At 64.3% G+C, this 13,738-nt stretch overlaps 1 protein-coding gene across 9 annotated transcripts in view; it reads left to right on the top strand.

The window, feature by feature from the left end:
• Positions 1-11,749, top strand: part of PLEKHG5 (pleckstrin homology and RhoGEF domain containing G5) — a 116,247-nt gene extending 104,498 nt beyond the window's left edge. For 8 of the 9 annotated variants that reach the window (XM_030537550.1, XM_030537554.1, XM_030537549.1 and 5 more), the window contains 14 exons: positions 1,362-1,547; positions 2,548-2,718; positions 3,195-3,290; positions 3,670-3,720; positions 4,342-4,491; positions 4,588-4,698; positions 4,782-4,931; positions 6,501-6,638; positions 6,728-6,847; positions 7,140-7,272; positions 7,992-8,107; positions 9,549-9,706; positions 9,978-10,952; positions 11,246-11,748. In XM_030537550.1, the coding sequence (XP_030393410.1) occupies positions 1,362-1,547; positions 2,548-2,718; positions 3,195-3,290; positions 3,670-3,720; positions 4,342-4,491; positions 4,588-4,698; positions 4,782-4,931; positions 6,501-6,638; positions 6,728-6,847; positions 7,140-7,272; positions 7,992-8,107; positions 9,549-9,706; positions 9,978-10,952; positions 11,246-11,255 (2,565 nt within the window). In that variant the 3' untranslated portion in view covers positions 11,256-11,748. Of the gene's footprint in view, positions 1-1,361; positions 1,548-2,547; positions 2,719-3,194; positions 3,291-3,669; positions 3,721-4,341; positions 4,492-4,587; positions 4,699-4,781; positions 4,932-6,500; positions 6,639-6,727; positions 6,848-7,139; positions 7,273-7,991; positions 8,108-9,548; positions 9,707-9,977; positions 10,953-11,245 lie in introns of all 9 variants that reach the window. The other variant, XM_030537552.1, reaches the window with a different exon arrangement.
• Positions 11,750-13,738: the final 1,989 nt, after the last annotated feature.

Below are 13,738 nucleotides of genomic sequence, written 5' to 3'. Positions count from 1 at the left end.
GGCCTGCTGTATAGCCAGGTCCTGCGGCTGGGGGCACTGGAAAGCCAGGCTGAGCCTGGGGAAGGGAGCCTGCTGAGACTCCTGGGCCTGGCTGCTGCCTGGCATGCTGGGCTGGCCCCAGGCAGTTTCCTTGGGGATAATCTCTAGGAGTTGATAGCCAGGATGGAGCCTTGCTTGAGATAGACAGGCCCTGGCAGCTCTTTTCTGGCTAATGATTGCTCAGGGCTGGTCTGAGCTAGCTCCAGCTTTGAGAAGCAGGCTGAGAATGCGGTGGGGTGGGGGGTAAACGGGGGTCTCCTAGCACCTCTGTCCTGTGCCTGCAGATGGCTGCAGGCCCTGGCTTTCCAGAAGCTGCCGCGCCAGAAGAATGTCTCATTGCCGGGCATCGCGAACTCCCTGCTCAGCAATGCAATGGCTTCTGAGGACTGGAGGCTTTTTGCATACTGTTGACACAAGAGCAGCCCTCCCCCTCTCCCCACTCAGCCAGAGCCATGGGGCTGGGCAGTCAGAGCTCCCTGGGCTGGCTGTCCCTCGCAGGCTCTCTGGCCTGCAGAGCTGAAGCTGCTGCTCTGGGAAGAGCCTGGTGCCTTTGTCCTGCATGCAAGACCCTTTGGATGAGCGCAGGGTTGCTCCAGACAAGGTGAGGGGCTGCTTGCTCCATGTCCGAGGGGTCTCGGAGCTGTGAGGGACTTAGAGGGCCGAGCTTCGCACTGGCTGACCGTGCAGACCTGAGCCCATCTGCTCACCCATCCCTTGCTCCGCTTTGGGAGCGGTCTCGCTGCCTGCCTTGGAGGGCCAGTTCCTTTCCCACCGCCTTGTGGCAACAGAGCTCTGGGGCTGGCTTTCTTCTCTGGCCCATGTCTCTGCCTGTCGGGCTGGCCGGTGGTGACTGGGTTCCTGCAGGCTCTGGTCACGTGTAGTCAGTGTCCCAGGGCACTGGGGTGCAGCTGCAACCCCCTTCCCAGAGCCCTTGGGATGACGTCAGCCTGCTTGGCAGGAGCGCCTGGCTGTCTCGGGGCTGGTGGGCTCTGTGCACCCTCAGCAAGGGTGTCACTTGGGCAGCGCCTGGATGGCACAGGAGCCCGCTGCAGCTGTCCTGCTCCAAGACTAGCAAGGCCCTGCTGTGGGTTGGGGAGGGATTGGGGAAGCCCTGGGGGCTTTGTGCACTGCGCCCTCTGCCTGGCAGGCTGAGCTGCCGCCCGCCTCCTTCACCTGCTGCTGGAGGGATACTGGCTCACCGAGGTGTGCAGAGCCCAGGTGGGGGCCGGATGGGGCAGCCCTGGCCCCTGCACGGGGCTGTTTGTGTGATTCGCCCTGATCTTGGCAGCCCCTGCAGTGTTTCTCTCTGGTTGGAATTCCAGGCCCCGGGGCGGAAGCGGAAGAACATGAACGAGTTTCTGGGTGATTCCAGCATCCCGGGCCAGGACCCCCTGCAGCACTTCAGCTGCTCCCTGCCCAGCAACAGCATCGATACATGGAAGAATAGGGCCGCCAGTCGCTTCAGTGGCTTCTTTGGCTCCGGCGCTAACACCGGTCCCTTCGGACGGGTACGTCAGCTGCTCAGCACCAGGCTCAGGCCTGTCCCTGCTCCCAGGGGCTCCTGGGCTCCCAAATTTCTGCTGTTGACTGGGATTAGGAGCAGCGCCTCCCGCATAGGCTCTGCTGGTTGCTGTGGGGTTCTTTGCCCAGGGAGGAGTTCTTGGTCACTAGGTTCTGCAGGGCAGAGGCGTGGGCTGTTGGGGGGATGCCGCTGACCACTCCTGTGTCTGGGAGGAGCAGTGTCATTCCAAGCCTCTGGCAGGTGTTGGCCTGTGTCCATGCACTTTGCTGGGTACTGGGTTAGTTTGGAGCAGGAGGTCAGAGGTTGCTGAAGTTGGCAGAAATGGGCCTAACCCCAGGCGTCCTTGCCAGTGTCCAGCAGGCAGGCACCTCCTGGACAAGCCACTTGGTGGGATTCTTTGTCTGCTCTCAGTCCAGCTGAGGAGCCCTATGCAGAGCCGGGAGCTGCCTGGGTTTGGAAAGAGGGTGGGGTGGGGTTTGTTGCTGCTGCAGAGTTCAGCAGAACAGCAGCAGGGTCCGGAGCCCACCAGGAACTGCTCTGAGAGTTCGCTGCTGCTGGATGCAGGCAGACAGCAGGCTGCTGCCGAGCCAGGGGCAGAGTTAGGGAGGGAGGGGCAACCTCCCGTCTGCCTCAGCTCCCCGTGCCCTTTGTGCTGGATTGAGGCAGGCTCCTGCAGGTGCCCACTGAGTCACTCAGGCCTGGCCTGTGGCTCTTTGCCAAGCGTCCTGGCACAAGGCCCAGTGGTGGCCAAAGGCCGGGAATCCCCTACGCAGCGCACCTCAGCCGCCTGCCCCATCCCATTAGCCTCCTTTCCCGCCTGGCCCGGTGGGCGCTGTGCTCCACTGTACAGGAAGCTGGCGGCAGGCTCTGCAGCCCCTTGGGGGGACAGATCCTGTGAGCTCCTGAGCGGGCAGCGCTGGCAATGGGAGAGGGACCCTCCAATTGGAAGAACCCCCCTTGCCCACCGCTGTACTTCTCTCTGCTAGGAGATGGATAAGATGGAGCAGCTGGAGAGCAAGCTGCACAGCTATAGCATCTTCGGCCTCCCCAAGCTCCCCCAGCAGCTCCGCTTTGACCAGGACTCCTGGGAGGAAGAGGAGGATGACACCAGCCTGTGTCTGGAAGACAGCTGGCAGGAGATCACCGAGGGCACGGAGGTAATGCTGGGCGTGTGTGGGGAGGGGGCTCTGGCTGGTGCAGAACATCCCAGCTGGGTGCTGGGGTCCTGGGGTGAGATTTCCCAGAGCAGCTCTCATACAGGCACACTGCTCCTGTTACCCCCCCATGGGCTGCTGGCCAGGGCCCACTGCCCCTGTTACCCCTCCATGGGCTGCTGGCCAGGGCCCACTGCTCCTGTATGCCCTAGGTGGCCAGACAGGGAGGAGCTGGATCTCCCCCCAAACACATTTCAGTGCCTTGACCTCTTTCCCCCATCTGGGATATTGCCCTGTGAGACTGGGATTCCGCTGGGCCCATGAGACGGGTCCTCTCCTCACATCCTGGCTGCCTCATGCGCGGGAGAGATTGCAGGCCGGAGTCTCGCTCCCTGTCCATCCTGCTCTCGGTGGGAACATCGCACTGTGTCGACCAGCCCCCACAGCCCCGTGGTGCTGACCCCTCTGCCCTTCTCCAGGCCCTGACGCGCCGGCAGTGCCACCAGCAGGAGGCCGTCTGGGAGCTGCTGCACACAGAAGCCACCTACATCCGGAAGCTGAAAGTTATCACCGACGTGAGTCTGCCCTGCCCGCCCTGGGGCCCTGGGAACGGGCAGAGCCAGGCTCTGGCCAGGCCCTTGCGGGGGCATGATGGGTGTGGGGCCAGGAGACCGTGATGTGCCCTTCCAGGGGCAGAGGGCTGAGCCAGGGCGCGGCACTCACCAGCACAGCATCTGGAGCCACTGGCTGGCTGGGTCTGAGCTGTGCCTGGCCGTCAGCTGGCGGCCACAGCCCAGAGCTGGGCTAGGTCTGACTGGTGTCGTCGTGGCCTGCACGTCATGCAGCCTCCGGCCCCCGGTGTGTGGGACTGGTGGCCAGGTGGGGCATGGGCAGGCGTGGAGGGAGGGTGGGATGTGCATGCTCTGCACTGCCTGCTCTCTGCTCTCTTTGCAGCTCTTCCTCTGCTGCCTGCTGAACCTGCAGGAGTCAGGGCTGCTGTGTGAGGTAAGGGCCCAGCTCCCCGTGGGGCTGGGGGCGGCAAGTCCATCATCGCCGTGGGGTCTTCGCAGGCATTAGCCTGCCCCAGCCTCTGCCCCTCCCTCTGGGCCAGTGAGGGCCCCCAGGCTCTGCGCTGGAAGGAGCTCCCTGGGCAGCCCCACCCTGCTGTCGGACTGGGGCTGAGGTGGAGTCCTAGGGTGGAAAGTGTCATGTGGCGAGGATGGGAGGCTCCTGGGGCTGCAGCAGAGACACAGGGACCCCCCCCCATCCCGTTAATGGGAGGAATTGGCCCTCTAGACCCTGAACCAGCAGTTTTGCTTGAGCTAATGGACAGTCCTTGAGCTGCGCTTGTAGCCTGGCCTCACGCCCACCGTGGGGCACGTGGCAGCAGCGTGCCCAGTGCCTCGTGCAGCGAGCTCATCTCCGCTTGGCAGGGCAATGTGGGCTGTGCGGCTCTGAGCAGCTGTCTCACCCTCCAGGTCACAGAGGCCTAGGAGCAGGGGATCCCACTGCTGACATGGGGATCTGAGTGCCACTATCTGGCAAACCCTGTCTCTGTGTGCCCTGCCCGGGCTGGGTGGCCAGAGCATCACCAGAGCCCCACTGCACCCCTTGCTGTGCTTGCAGGTGGAAGCCGAGCGTCTGTTCAGCAACATCCAGGAGATTATCCAGCTGCACCGGGCCCTGTGGAGCAGCGTCATGGCCCCCATCCTGGAGAAGGCCAGGAAGACCAAGGCGCTGCTGGACCCCGTGGACTTCCTAAAGGGATTCAAAATGGTGAGTGAGACCCCCCAGGTGCCGCTCGCTCTGCCACGGCTGCGCCTGGCGGGGAGGTGCCCTGGGCTCTGACTGGCCCTCTGGCTTGCCTTGCAGTTCGGCTCCCTCTTCAAGCCCTACATCCACTACTGCATGGAGGAGGAGGGCTGCATGGAGTACATGCGTACGCTGCTGCGGGACAACGACCTCTTCCGGCTCTACGTGACGGTAAGGCCTGGAGCCAGGCGCACGTGTCGTGGCGAGACCAGGCCGCCCCCATGTTGCTAACCCACCCATGTCTCTGCTTCCAGTGGGCAGAGAAGCACAAGCAGTGTAACCGTCTGAAACTCAGCGACATGCTGGTGAAGCCACACCAGCGCCTCACCAAGTACCCGCTGCTGCTCAAGTCGGTGCTGAAGAAAACGGACGACCCTTGCACCCGGGACGCCATCATCACCATGGTAACCTGCCAGGGAACGCGGGCTGGGCCGTGCCTCCCCGGGTAGAATGCCGCCAGCCAAGTCAGCAGCAGAGGGCATGCAGCCCGTGTCACTGCCGTGCCTTGGTGCTGGCAACGGGCTCCCGTGTGCCCTTTCCCCAGGGCCAGGGTGGACACTGCACAACGTGTGAATTTGCCCAAGCACCCGGGTCCCCATTCTGCAGACAGTGCTGACTGTGTCTGGCAGGGTCATCCATACTCTGCCTCCTGCCTCCACAGGGCTCCTCGTCACGCCTGCTGGAGCAGGGCGTGGGGCACAGGGCATGGGGCAGGGCTCCTCGTCACGCCTGCTGGAGCAGGGCATGGGGCAGGGCTCCTCGTCACGCCTGCTGAAGCAGGGCATGGGGCGCAGGGCGTGGGGCAGGGCTCCTCGTCACGCCTGCTGGAGCAGGGCGTGGGGCGCAGGGCTTGGGGCAGGGCTCCTCGTCACGCCTGCTGGAACAGGGCGTGGGGCGCAGGGCGTGGGGCAGGGCTCCTCGTCACGCCTGCTGGAGCAGGGCGTGGGGCGCAGGGCATGGGGCAGGGCTCCTCGTCACGCCTGCTGGAGCAGGGCGTGGGGCGCAGGGCGTGGGGCAGGGCTCCTCGTCACGCCTGCTGGAGCAGGGCGTGGGGCGCAGGGCGTGGGGCAGGGCTCCTCGTCACGCCTGCTGGAGCAGGGCGTGGGGCGCAGGGCGTGGGGCAGGGCTCCTCGTCACGCCTGCTGGAGCAGGGCGTGGGGCGCAGGGCGTGGGGCAGGGCTCCGCGTCACGCCTGCTGGAGCAGGGCGTGGGGCGCAGGGCGTGGGGCAGGGCTCCTCGGCACGCCTGCTGGAGCAGGGCGTGGGGCGCAGGGCGTGGGGCAGGGCTCCTCGTCACGCCTGCTGGAGCAGGGCGTGGGGCGCAGGGCGTGGGGCAGGGCTCCTCAGCACGCCTGCTGGAGCAGGGCGTGGGGCACAGGGCACGGGGCAGGGCTCCTCATCACGCCTGCTGGAGCAGGGTGTGGGGCACAGGGCACGGGGCAGGGCTCCTCGGCACACCTGCTGGAGCAGGGCGTGGGGCGCAGGCCGTGGGGCAGGGCTCCTCGTCACGCCTGCTGGAGCAGGGCGTGGGGCGCAGGGCGTGGGGCAGGGCTCCGCGTCACGCCTGCTGGAGCAGGGCATGGGGCGCAGGGCGTGGGGCAGGGCTCCTCGGCACGCCTGCTGGAGCAGGGCGTGGGGCGCAGGGCGTGGGGCAGGGCTCCTCGTCACGCCTGCTGGAGCAGGGCGTGGGGCGCAGGGCGTGGGGCAGGGCTCCTCGGCACGCCTGCTGGAGCAGGGCGTGGGGCACAGGGCACGGGGCAGGGCTCCTCATCACGCCTGCTGGAGCAGGGTGTGGGGCACAGGGCACGGGGCAGGGCTCCTCGGCACACCTGCTGGAGCAGGGCGTGGGGCGCAGGCCGTGGGGCAGGGCTCCTCGTCACGCCTGCTGGAGCAGGGCATGGGGCGCAGGGCACGGGGCAGGGCTTCCAGCCCCTAGGTTCCCCTGTGCGCCTCTGACCGTTCCCCTTGTGACAGATCAGTTCTGTGGAGCAGTTTATCAACCACGTGAACTGGCGGATGCGCCAGCGGCAGGAGCAGCAGAAGCTAGTGGCCATCCTCGGCCGGATAGACGCCTACGAGGTGGTGGACAGCAGCACGGAGGAGGTGGATAAGGTAGGGGCTGTGTGGGCAGGGGCCGTGCGGGCCGGGCTGGCCCCTGCCGCACACCCCCTGACTGCGTCCTTTCTCTCTCTTGCTGTCAGCTCCTGAAGGAGTTCCTGCGCCTGGACCTGACGGCCCCCATCCCGGGCACCTCCCCTGAGGACACGCGGCAACTGCTCCTGGAGGGGAGCTTGAAAATGAAGGAAGGTAAAGACAGCAAGGTGAGCAGTGCAGCCGGAGCGGAGCTCCCAAGCAGCCCCCGGGACTGGCCTGGCAATTACCTCAACCAGGGCTTCCCTTGCCTGATGAGCTGGGAGTGGAGGGTGCAGCAGGTGTCCATCCTCACCCCACAGTCTGCCCTGGCTCTGCTCGCGTCCTCGCCCAGGAGCGGGCTGGCCCTGGGAACTGCCCCCTGTGGGCATGGCTCAGTACCAGGCATCTCACCTGCCTCCCTGTCCCAGCGCCTGGCTGCTCGGCAGGATCCCATGGGCCCTGTGCTCTCGCCCTCCCCAGATGGATGTTTACTGCTTCCTCTTCACGGACCTGTTCCTCATCACCAAGCCAGTGAAGAAGGCTGAGCGCACCAAGGTCATCCGGCAGCCCCTGCTCGTGGACAAGATCATCTGCCGGGAGCTCAAGGACCCCGGTGAGCACGCGGGGCTGGGATTCAAGAGCTGGGCATTGGCTGTGTAGCACCCCTGGGCTCCTCTCCTCAGAGCCTGCCCCACAGCACTTCCTCTTCCCTAGCCCCTCGCAGCCCCTTTGAGCTGCAGGAGCTTCCTCTCTCTATCCTTCCCCTGCCCTGCCAGCCTGTGGGCAGGAGACTGAATCCCGCTCCCAGCTGGCAGACTGAGGCAGCCAAGACACAGGGCTCTGCCTCCCTCCCACACAGGGAGTGAGCCCCCAAGTGCTCCCAGCCCCAGGAACCCCAGGGCCTCTGTGGAACCCACAGTGTGGGGAGTGAATGGCTCGGCTTCTGCCCCTCATGTCTGGGCTGTTACAGGCTGGGGGTCACCAAATGGGACAGCCACCCTCCTCCTCAGGGGAATCACCCAGCATTTCCCTCAGCACCATTAGCCTCCAGCTCTGTGCCCTGCCCTCCTGCAGCGTGACAGCACCGACGCCCCGGAGGCTCTGGCGCCGACAGATGCTGCTGCGTGATTTGTCCCTTGGCACTAGGCCCCTTCTGACTACGTGTGGCCGAACCCTGAGCCCCTGTTCACTCTGCAGCTCTGGTGCCATCCCAACGTTGTCCGGAGAGCTGGCGTGTCTCCTTGCTTCCCCAGACTGGGCACTCACCGTGTCTGCAGGAACTCACCTGGGCCGGTGGGAGGTGCCTTTGCTCATGTTTGGTCCCCTTTGCAGGCTCCTTCCTCCTGATCTATCTCAACGAGCTGCGCAGCGCCGTGGGAGCCTACACCTTCCAGGCCAGCGGGCAGTCCCTGTGCCGCAGCTGGATCGAGGCACTATACAATGCACAGGTGAGTCAGGAGCAAACACTTGCACGTTTCTGCCAGGCCTTGGGATCCAAAGGGTCTGAGCTGAACCACTGCAGCATCCCCGACCTGAGAGGCTGTGGCGTTTCATGTGGTGCAAGCATCAGTGTGGGGTTTCCAACAGCAGCTCGGAGCACGTGCCCTTCTCTGAGATGGGGCCAGACAAAGGCCTGCCCTGTGCAGAGCTGCAGAGAGACTGGGTGCACACGGGGACACATGCAGCCCAACCACTGCCAAGGTGTCACCTCTCTGCCCCCAGGGTGATATTGTCCCCAGGAGCATTCAAAGCACAGTCACTCCTGGGGTGTTATCTTGCTGTAATCTCACCACTTTCAGCAATGGAGACAGTCATGGATCAGTGCAAACTTCCCCTAGAAGGGCCAGTGCCACATGCTGTCGTATCCTGCAGGGAATCTCCCTTCTTTATCGTTCCCCTCCCCGGGGCTCCCAATGGCAGGGCTGCGTCTCTGCTCTTCAGCCAGCAGACCCCGGGGGGCAAGGGCAGCATGTCTCAGGCTGTGTGCATGCCCGCAGGGAACCAGGCTGTCACGGAGTGCCTGGGCAAAGCTCTGGAACTGCTCCCTACAAAGCCAGTCGGGACTCTGGTGAAGTCTCCTCTCTGTGAGCAGATTGTCTTCAGGGCAAGAAGCTCACACGGCTTCAACCTTCCTGGGTCTGACCTTTGGAGCATTCAGCATCCTCTGCCCCTCTGTGCGCTTCCCACAGTGAGTCCACCCAGGCGGGGTCCTGGGGAAGCCAGAGGGTCCTGCACCCCCACTTCGCAGTCAGATGTGACTCTCAGCCAACCAGTAACACAGAGATTTATTAGATGACAGGAACAAGGTCTAAAATAGAGCTTGTAGGTACAGAGAACGGGACCCCTCGGCTGTGTCCATCCTGGGGGCAGCGAGCCAGACACTCACGTCTGCACTTCACTCCATGTCACCAGCCAGCTCCAAACTGACTCACCTCCAGCCCCTCCTCCTCTGGGCTTTGTTCCTTTCCCTGGCCAGGAGGTCACCTGATCTCTTTGTTCTCCAACACCTTCAGCTGGCACCTTTGTAGAGGGGCCCAGGTCAACAGTTGCCAGGAGACAGGGTGTCGGCCATTTTCTGTCCAGACAGCATCACATCTGCCTTCTAGGGCTCGGCAACAATCACACCCCCTCCTCCCACGACCTAGATACTCAAGAAATGCATAGGAGAAACTGAGGCACTCACACAGTATTCAGAGAAAACATTATGAACATTCCCACTTCATCACACAGGCCCACTGGGAGGGCAGTGCCAGGTGTAGACACAGCCCCTGATCTGGTCTGAGATGGGGATCGGCACCCCATCTGGGAGCTGTCCTGTCCTCACAGCTGTGGGTTGGGGACGGCCATGTTCTCCTGTTCCCTAAGCTGTGTCCTGCCCCTTCCCCACAGAACCTCCTGCAGCGGCTGCGTCTCCAGGAGCGGCAGCGTAGCCAGCGGCAGCGTCTTCAAGGCCTGGAGGAGGGAGAGGACGGGGAGAGCGGGGCCTCGGCAGCCAGCTCACCCACCATCCTGCGTAGGAGCAGGAACAGCCTGGACTCCCAGCGATGGTATAACACCCTCCCACCCCCCGCCCCAGGACTCAAGGGCCCCTCGCAGTGCGGGACAGGGGAGACTGTCCAGCCGGCAGATGCAGTGTGCCAGGCGCTGCGCGGCCTTGCAGGAGAGGCCTGGCACCTCGTGCCATCATGGCCCCAAGACCTCACCACGCCCAGTGCTGGCCACTCCCCTAGCTCCTGCCCTGCTCCAGCGTGCCCCAGCCTGGTGCCAGCCATCCCTCCCAGCCCCTACCCTTGGCTGACTCTCCTCTTGCTCTTGCAGCCCCTCAGATGGTTCCACAGAGACCATCTCGGTGGTGGTGGTGGTGGATGCCAGCGAGGAGCTCTCCTTCCCGGACTTGGAAGTGGGGCCGTTCAGCTCACAGTCGGACGAGACCTCCATCAGCACCACTGCTTCATCCATCACCCCCACCCGGGAGCTGCTGGAGGCGGGTGGGGAGCTTGCAGAGACACGTTCCTCCCCCAGCTCCAATTGCCTGACGCTGGATTCTAGCGGCTGCAGGTCGGCGTCCATTGACAGTGCCTACGGCACCCTCTCCCCCACCTCCATCCAGGAGTTTGCTGAGGCGCAGCAGCTGGAGCCAGGGGCGGAGGATGGGGGACCCCTGCACATGCAGCGCGCCTCCTCGCCCAAGCTGCGCCGCAGGACACCCGTGCAGCTCCTGCCCTGCAAGGTGAAAGCACTCAAGTCCAAGTCGGAGGCCAGCCTGTTGCAGCTGATCCCAGCCTCGCCCCCTCTCACCCAGAGTAAGAGTCTCTGCAACCTCTTCACAGCTCTGGGCCAGGCCACGTTCCTGGCAGGCCCCAGCCAAGGACTTGCACGGCGTGAGGTCCCGGCTGGCTTCCAGAGGACTAGCAGGGCGGGTGCCGGGATTGGGGAAGCCCGATTGGACTGCAGTAGCCTCGGCCTGAGCATCTGCAGCAGCAGCAGCAGCAGCTCCTCGTCAGAGCTCTCCGAGCCCGAGGAGCTGATGTGTGCCAAGGGCTTTGCTTACCCAGCCGAGAGCAACGTGACGTCCCCTGCTGCGCCTGGGCAGGAAGATCCCCAAGCAGGGCCTGAGGGGGCGTCTGCCCCGTGCCGGGCTCCCAGCACCACCGTGACCGAGTGCTGCCAGGAGCTGCCCCTTGCCCACAGGACACTGTCAGACCCGCAGGCGGCCCAACACCGCAAGTTGACACTGGCTCAGCTGTACAGGATCAGGACCACCTTGCTCCTCAACTCCACGCTGACTGCCTCGTAAGTGTCATGGGGCTCACTCAGGCTAGCCGGGGCGGGCGCGTGGGGGGAGGCCACGGGTCTCCTTGCACAGTCACAAGGATGCTTCCTCTCTCTCAGCCAGGCTGGGCCATTGCAGATCTTTCTCACCCACAAGTGGGGGAAAGTCTAGATTTTCCCATCAATCTCCTTCCCTGAGTGGCAGCCCCATGGCTCACATTTCTAAGATCAGCTCCCTGCGGTGGGCGGGAGGTGCCCTGGGGCTGTGAGCAGCCAGCTAAGAGCGCCTCTGTCTGTCTGCTTGTCTCTTGCAGGGAGGTCTGAAAGCTGCAGGAGGCTCCAGGAGAGGAGCAGTGCTGCCAGTTCCGCCAAGCCCTGACGATGGAGCATGAGCGCCCAGGGCCCTGGGAGATGTTAGGCTCCGAAAGCAGCGGCCAGCAGCGTGTCAAGGCTGCGTGTGGGTGGGAGAGACAGGGCACAGGCATATGGACAGAGGGAGGGTGTGTGTGCATGCGTGGGTGCATGTCTCTGGGGGAGTGTGCACGTGTGTGTGTGGGGGGAGTGCGTGTGGGGGGGAGTGAGTGCGTGCACGTGTGGGGAGTGTGTGCATATGCATGTGTGGGGCGTGCGTGGGCGTCTGGGAGTTTGGGGGGCGTGTGTGTGCGTCTGTGGGAGTTTATGTGTGTGCATGTGGGGCGTGCGTGTGCATCTGTGGGAGTTGGGGGGGCATGCCTGTGTGTCTGTGGGAGTTTGTGCGTGTGTGGGAGTTTGGGGGGTGTGCGTGTGCGTCTGTGGGAGTTGGGGCGTGTGGGGGCGTGCGTGTGTGTCAGTGGGAGTTGAGGGGGTGTGCGTGTGCGTCTGCGGGAGGTGGTGCATGTGGGGGCGTGCGTGTGCGTCTGTGGGAGTTGGGGGGGGCATGCGTGTGCGTCTGTGGGAGTTGGTGCTTGTGGGGGGCGTGTGTGTGCGTCTGTGGGAGTTGGGGGGCGTGCATGTGCGTCTGTGGGATTTGCTGCGTGTGGGGGGCGTGCGTGTGCATCTGTGGGAGTTGGTGCATGTGGGGGTGTGCGTGTGCATTTGTGGGAGTTGGGGGGCGTGCGTGTGCATCTGTGGGAGTTGGTGCGTGTGGGGGCGTGCATGTGCGTCTGTGGGATTTGCTGCGTGTGGGGGCGTGCGTGTGCATCTGTAGGAGTTGGTGCATGTGGGGGTGTGCGTGTGCATTTGTGGGAGTTGGGGGGCGTGCGTGTGCGTCTGTGGGAGTTGGTGCGTGTGGGGGGCGTGCATGTGCATCTGTGGGAGTTGGGGGGGCGTGCGTGTGCGTCTGTGGGAGTTGGGGGGGCGTGCGTGTGCGTCTGTGGGAGTGTGGCTGCGCCTGGGGTCAGATTCCAGGGAGCCGTGGCCTGGGTCCCTCCTGGAAGGGATGCCCTGGGGCTGGCCAGGGAGCCCCTCCTAGGCCGGGGTGGGCTGGAGCTGCTCCTTTGCACTGTGAATCCGGGGAGCCGCAGCATTGGGGCCCCTGCAGCTGCGCCTGAGAACTCCGGAGCCCAAGTCGGGCAGAGGGCGCCCTCTGCAGGACCTGTTTCTCAGACGTCATTCGCTGTAGCAGAGTCCTGCAGCTGGGGCTGCCGGTGCTCGGAGAGTTCCTGACACTCAGTGAGCAGTGACCAAATGCTGCCACTCGTCCTCGGAGAGCCCTGGTCCAGAGGGCTCTGCTGGGCTTCTGAACTTGCCCATCCTGCCGCAGGCCTGCAGCCAGCTCCGAGCTGACAGCTCCCCAGGGTCCGGCAGCGCAGACTGGGACTTGTGAGCTGTGTGTGACTGCAGCCTTCCATGCACCGCTGGCCTGTTGCAATGCGGGAGACACACAAGCTTGCATCCCCATGCTGCCACGTTTTGTCAGGTTCAGCAAAAGCCAAACGCTACAGCAAAGACTGGGGCCTCCCGCCTGGCTGGGACCCCATTGTCAAGCTTCCCACTTCTCTGTGAACCGTCTGCAGTGAACTGTCTGCTGCAAGGGCTGCAGGGTGACACCAGGCCAGGCCCAGGAGGAGGGGTTCTGAGTGTACTGTATTTGTGGTAAGCTGCCTTTCCTGCAGCGGCACACAGCACCAATGCAGCCGGAAGGAAAGGGGCAGAGGGGACTAGCCAGAGCTTTCCCCCTTCCTCTAAGCTCACATGCCATTGCTGGTCTGCAGCCTGGCCACCCTGGGAGCTCTCCTGAGGATGGCAGCTGGGTCCTGAAGGGGGTTGTGCTGCCAGAGCCAGCAGCAAAGGGCCTTTTAAATTCCATCCCTGGTGACTGTCCCAGGAGAATGCCAGCTCTCGCACTGCAGCAAGGACCTAGAGCAGGGCAGCCCCTGCCCACCGCCAGCCGCCACGGCTGCTCGGTCGGCTCCCCGCTGGGGTGAGTTGTTTCTCTCTGCTTGACCAAAGCTCCCCAAATGTGGTTTTCCACTGAGGTTAACGCCTCGGGGGGCGGCGTTGTTACCGAGGCAGTGGGCTGGGTGACTCCGGCACTGGCACCAGGAAGTTGCGATGGGTTTACTGAGGAAGGGATCGAAATGTTGGCAGTGGGCGAAGAGGGATGAGGGCTACAGTGAGAGGCACTGGCAGCGGGGCGCTACCATGGACGCTGTGCCCCGCTGGCCATGGGCGCGGCAAGGTCGCAGGGGCTGGGAAGCCAGGGCAGTCTGGGGAGCGGGGGTGATGTCAGACTGGGGAGGGGCATGGCTAGAGCCATCAGCACCACAGCTCCCCACTCGGGGGAAGGAAAGGCTGGAGGCAGGGGTGCTGGGAGCAGCCTGGGGGCT

Source organism: Gopherus evgoodei, chromosome 18 (genome assembly GCF_007399415.2).
Source record: "Gopherus evgoodei ecotype Sinaloan lineage chromosome 18, rGopEvg1_v1.p, whole genome shotgun sequence".
Taxonomy (NCBI): domain Eukaryota; kingdom Metazoa; phylum Chordata; order Testudines; family Testudinidae; genus Gopherus; species Gopherus evgoodei.
Note: the sequence above shows the minus strand (reverse complement) of the source record. Positions and strands in the feature narration are given on the sequence as shown.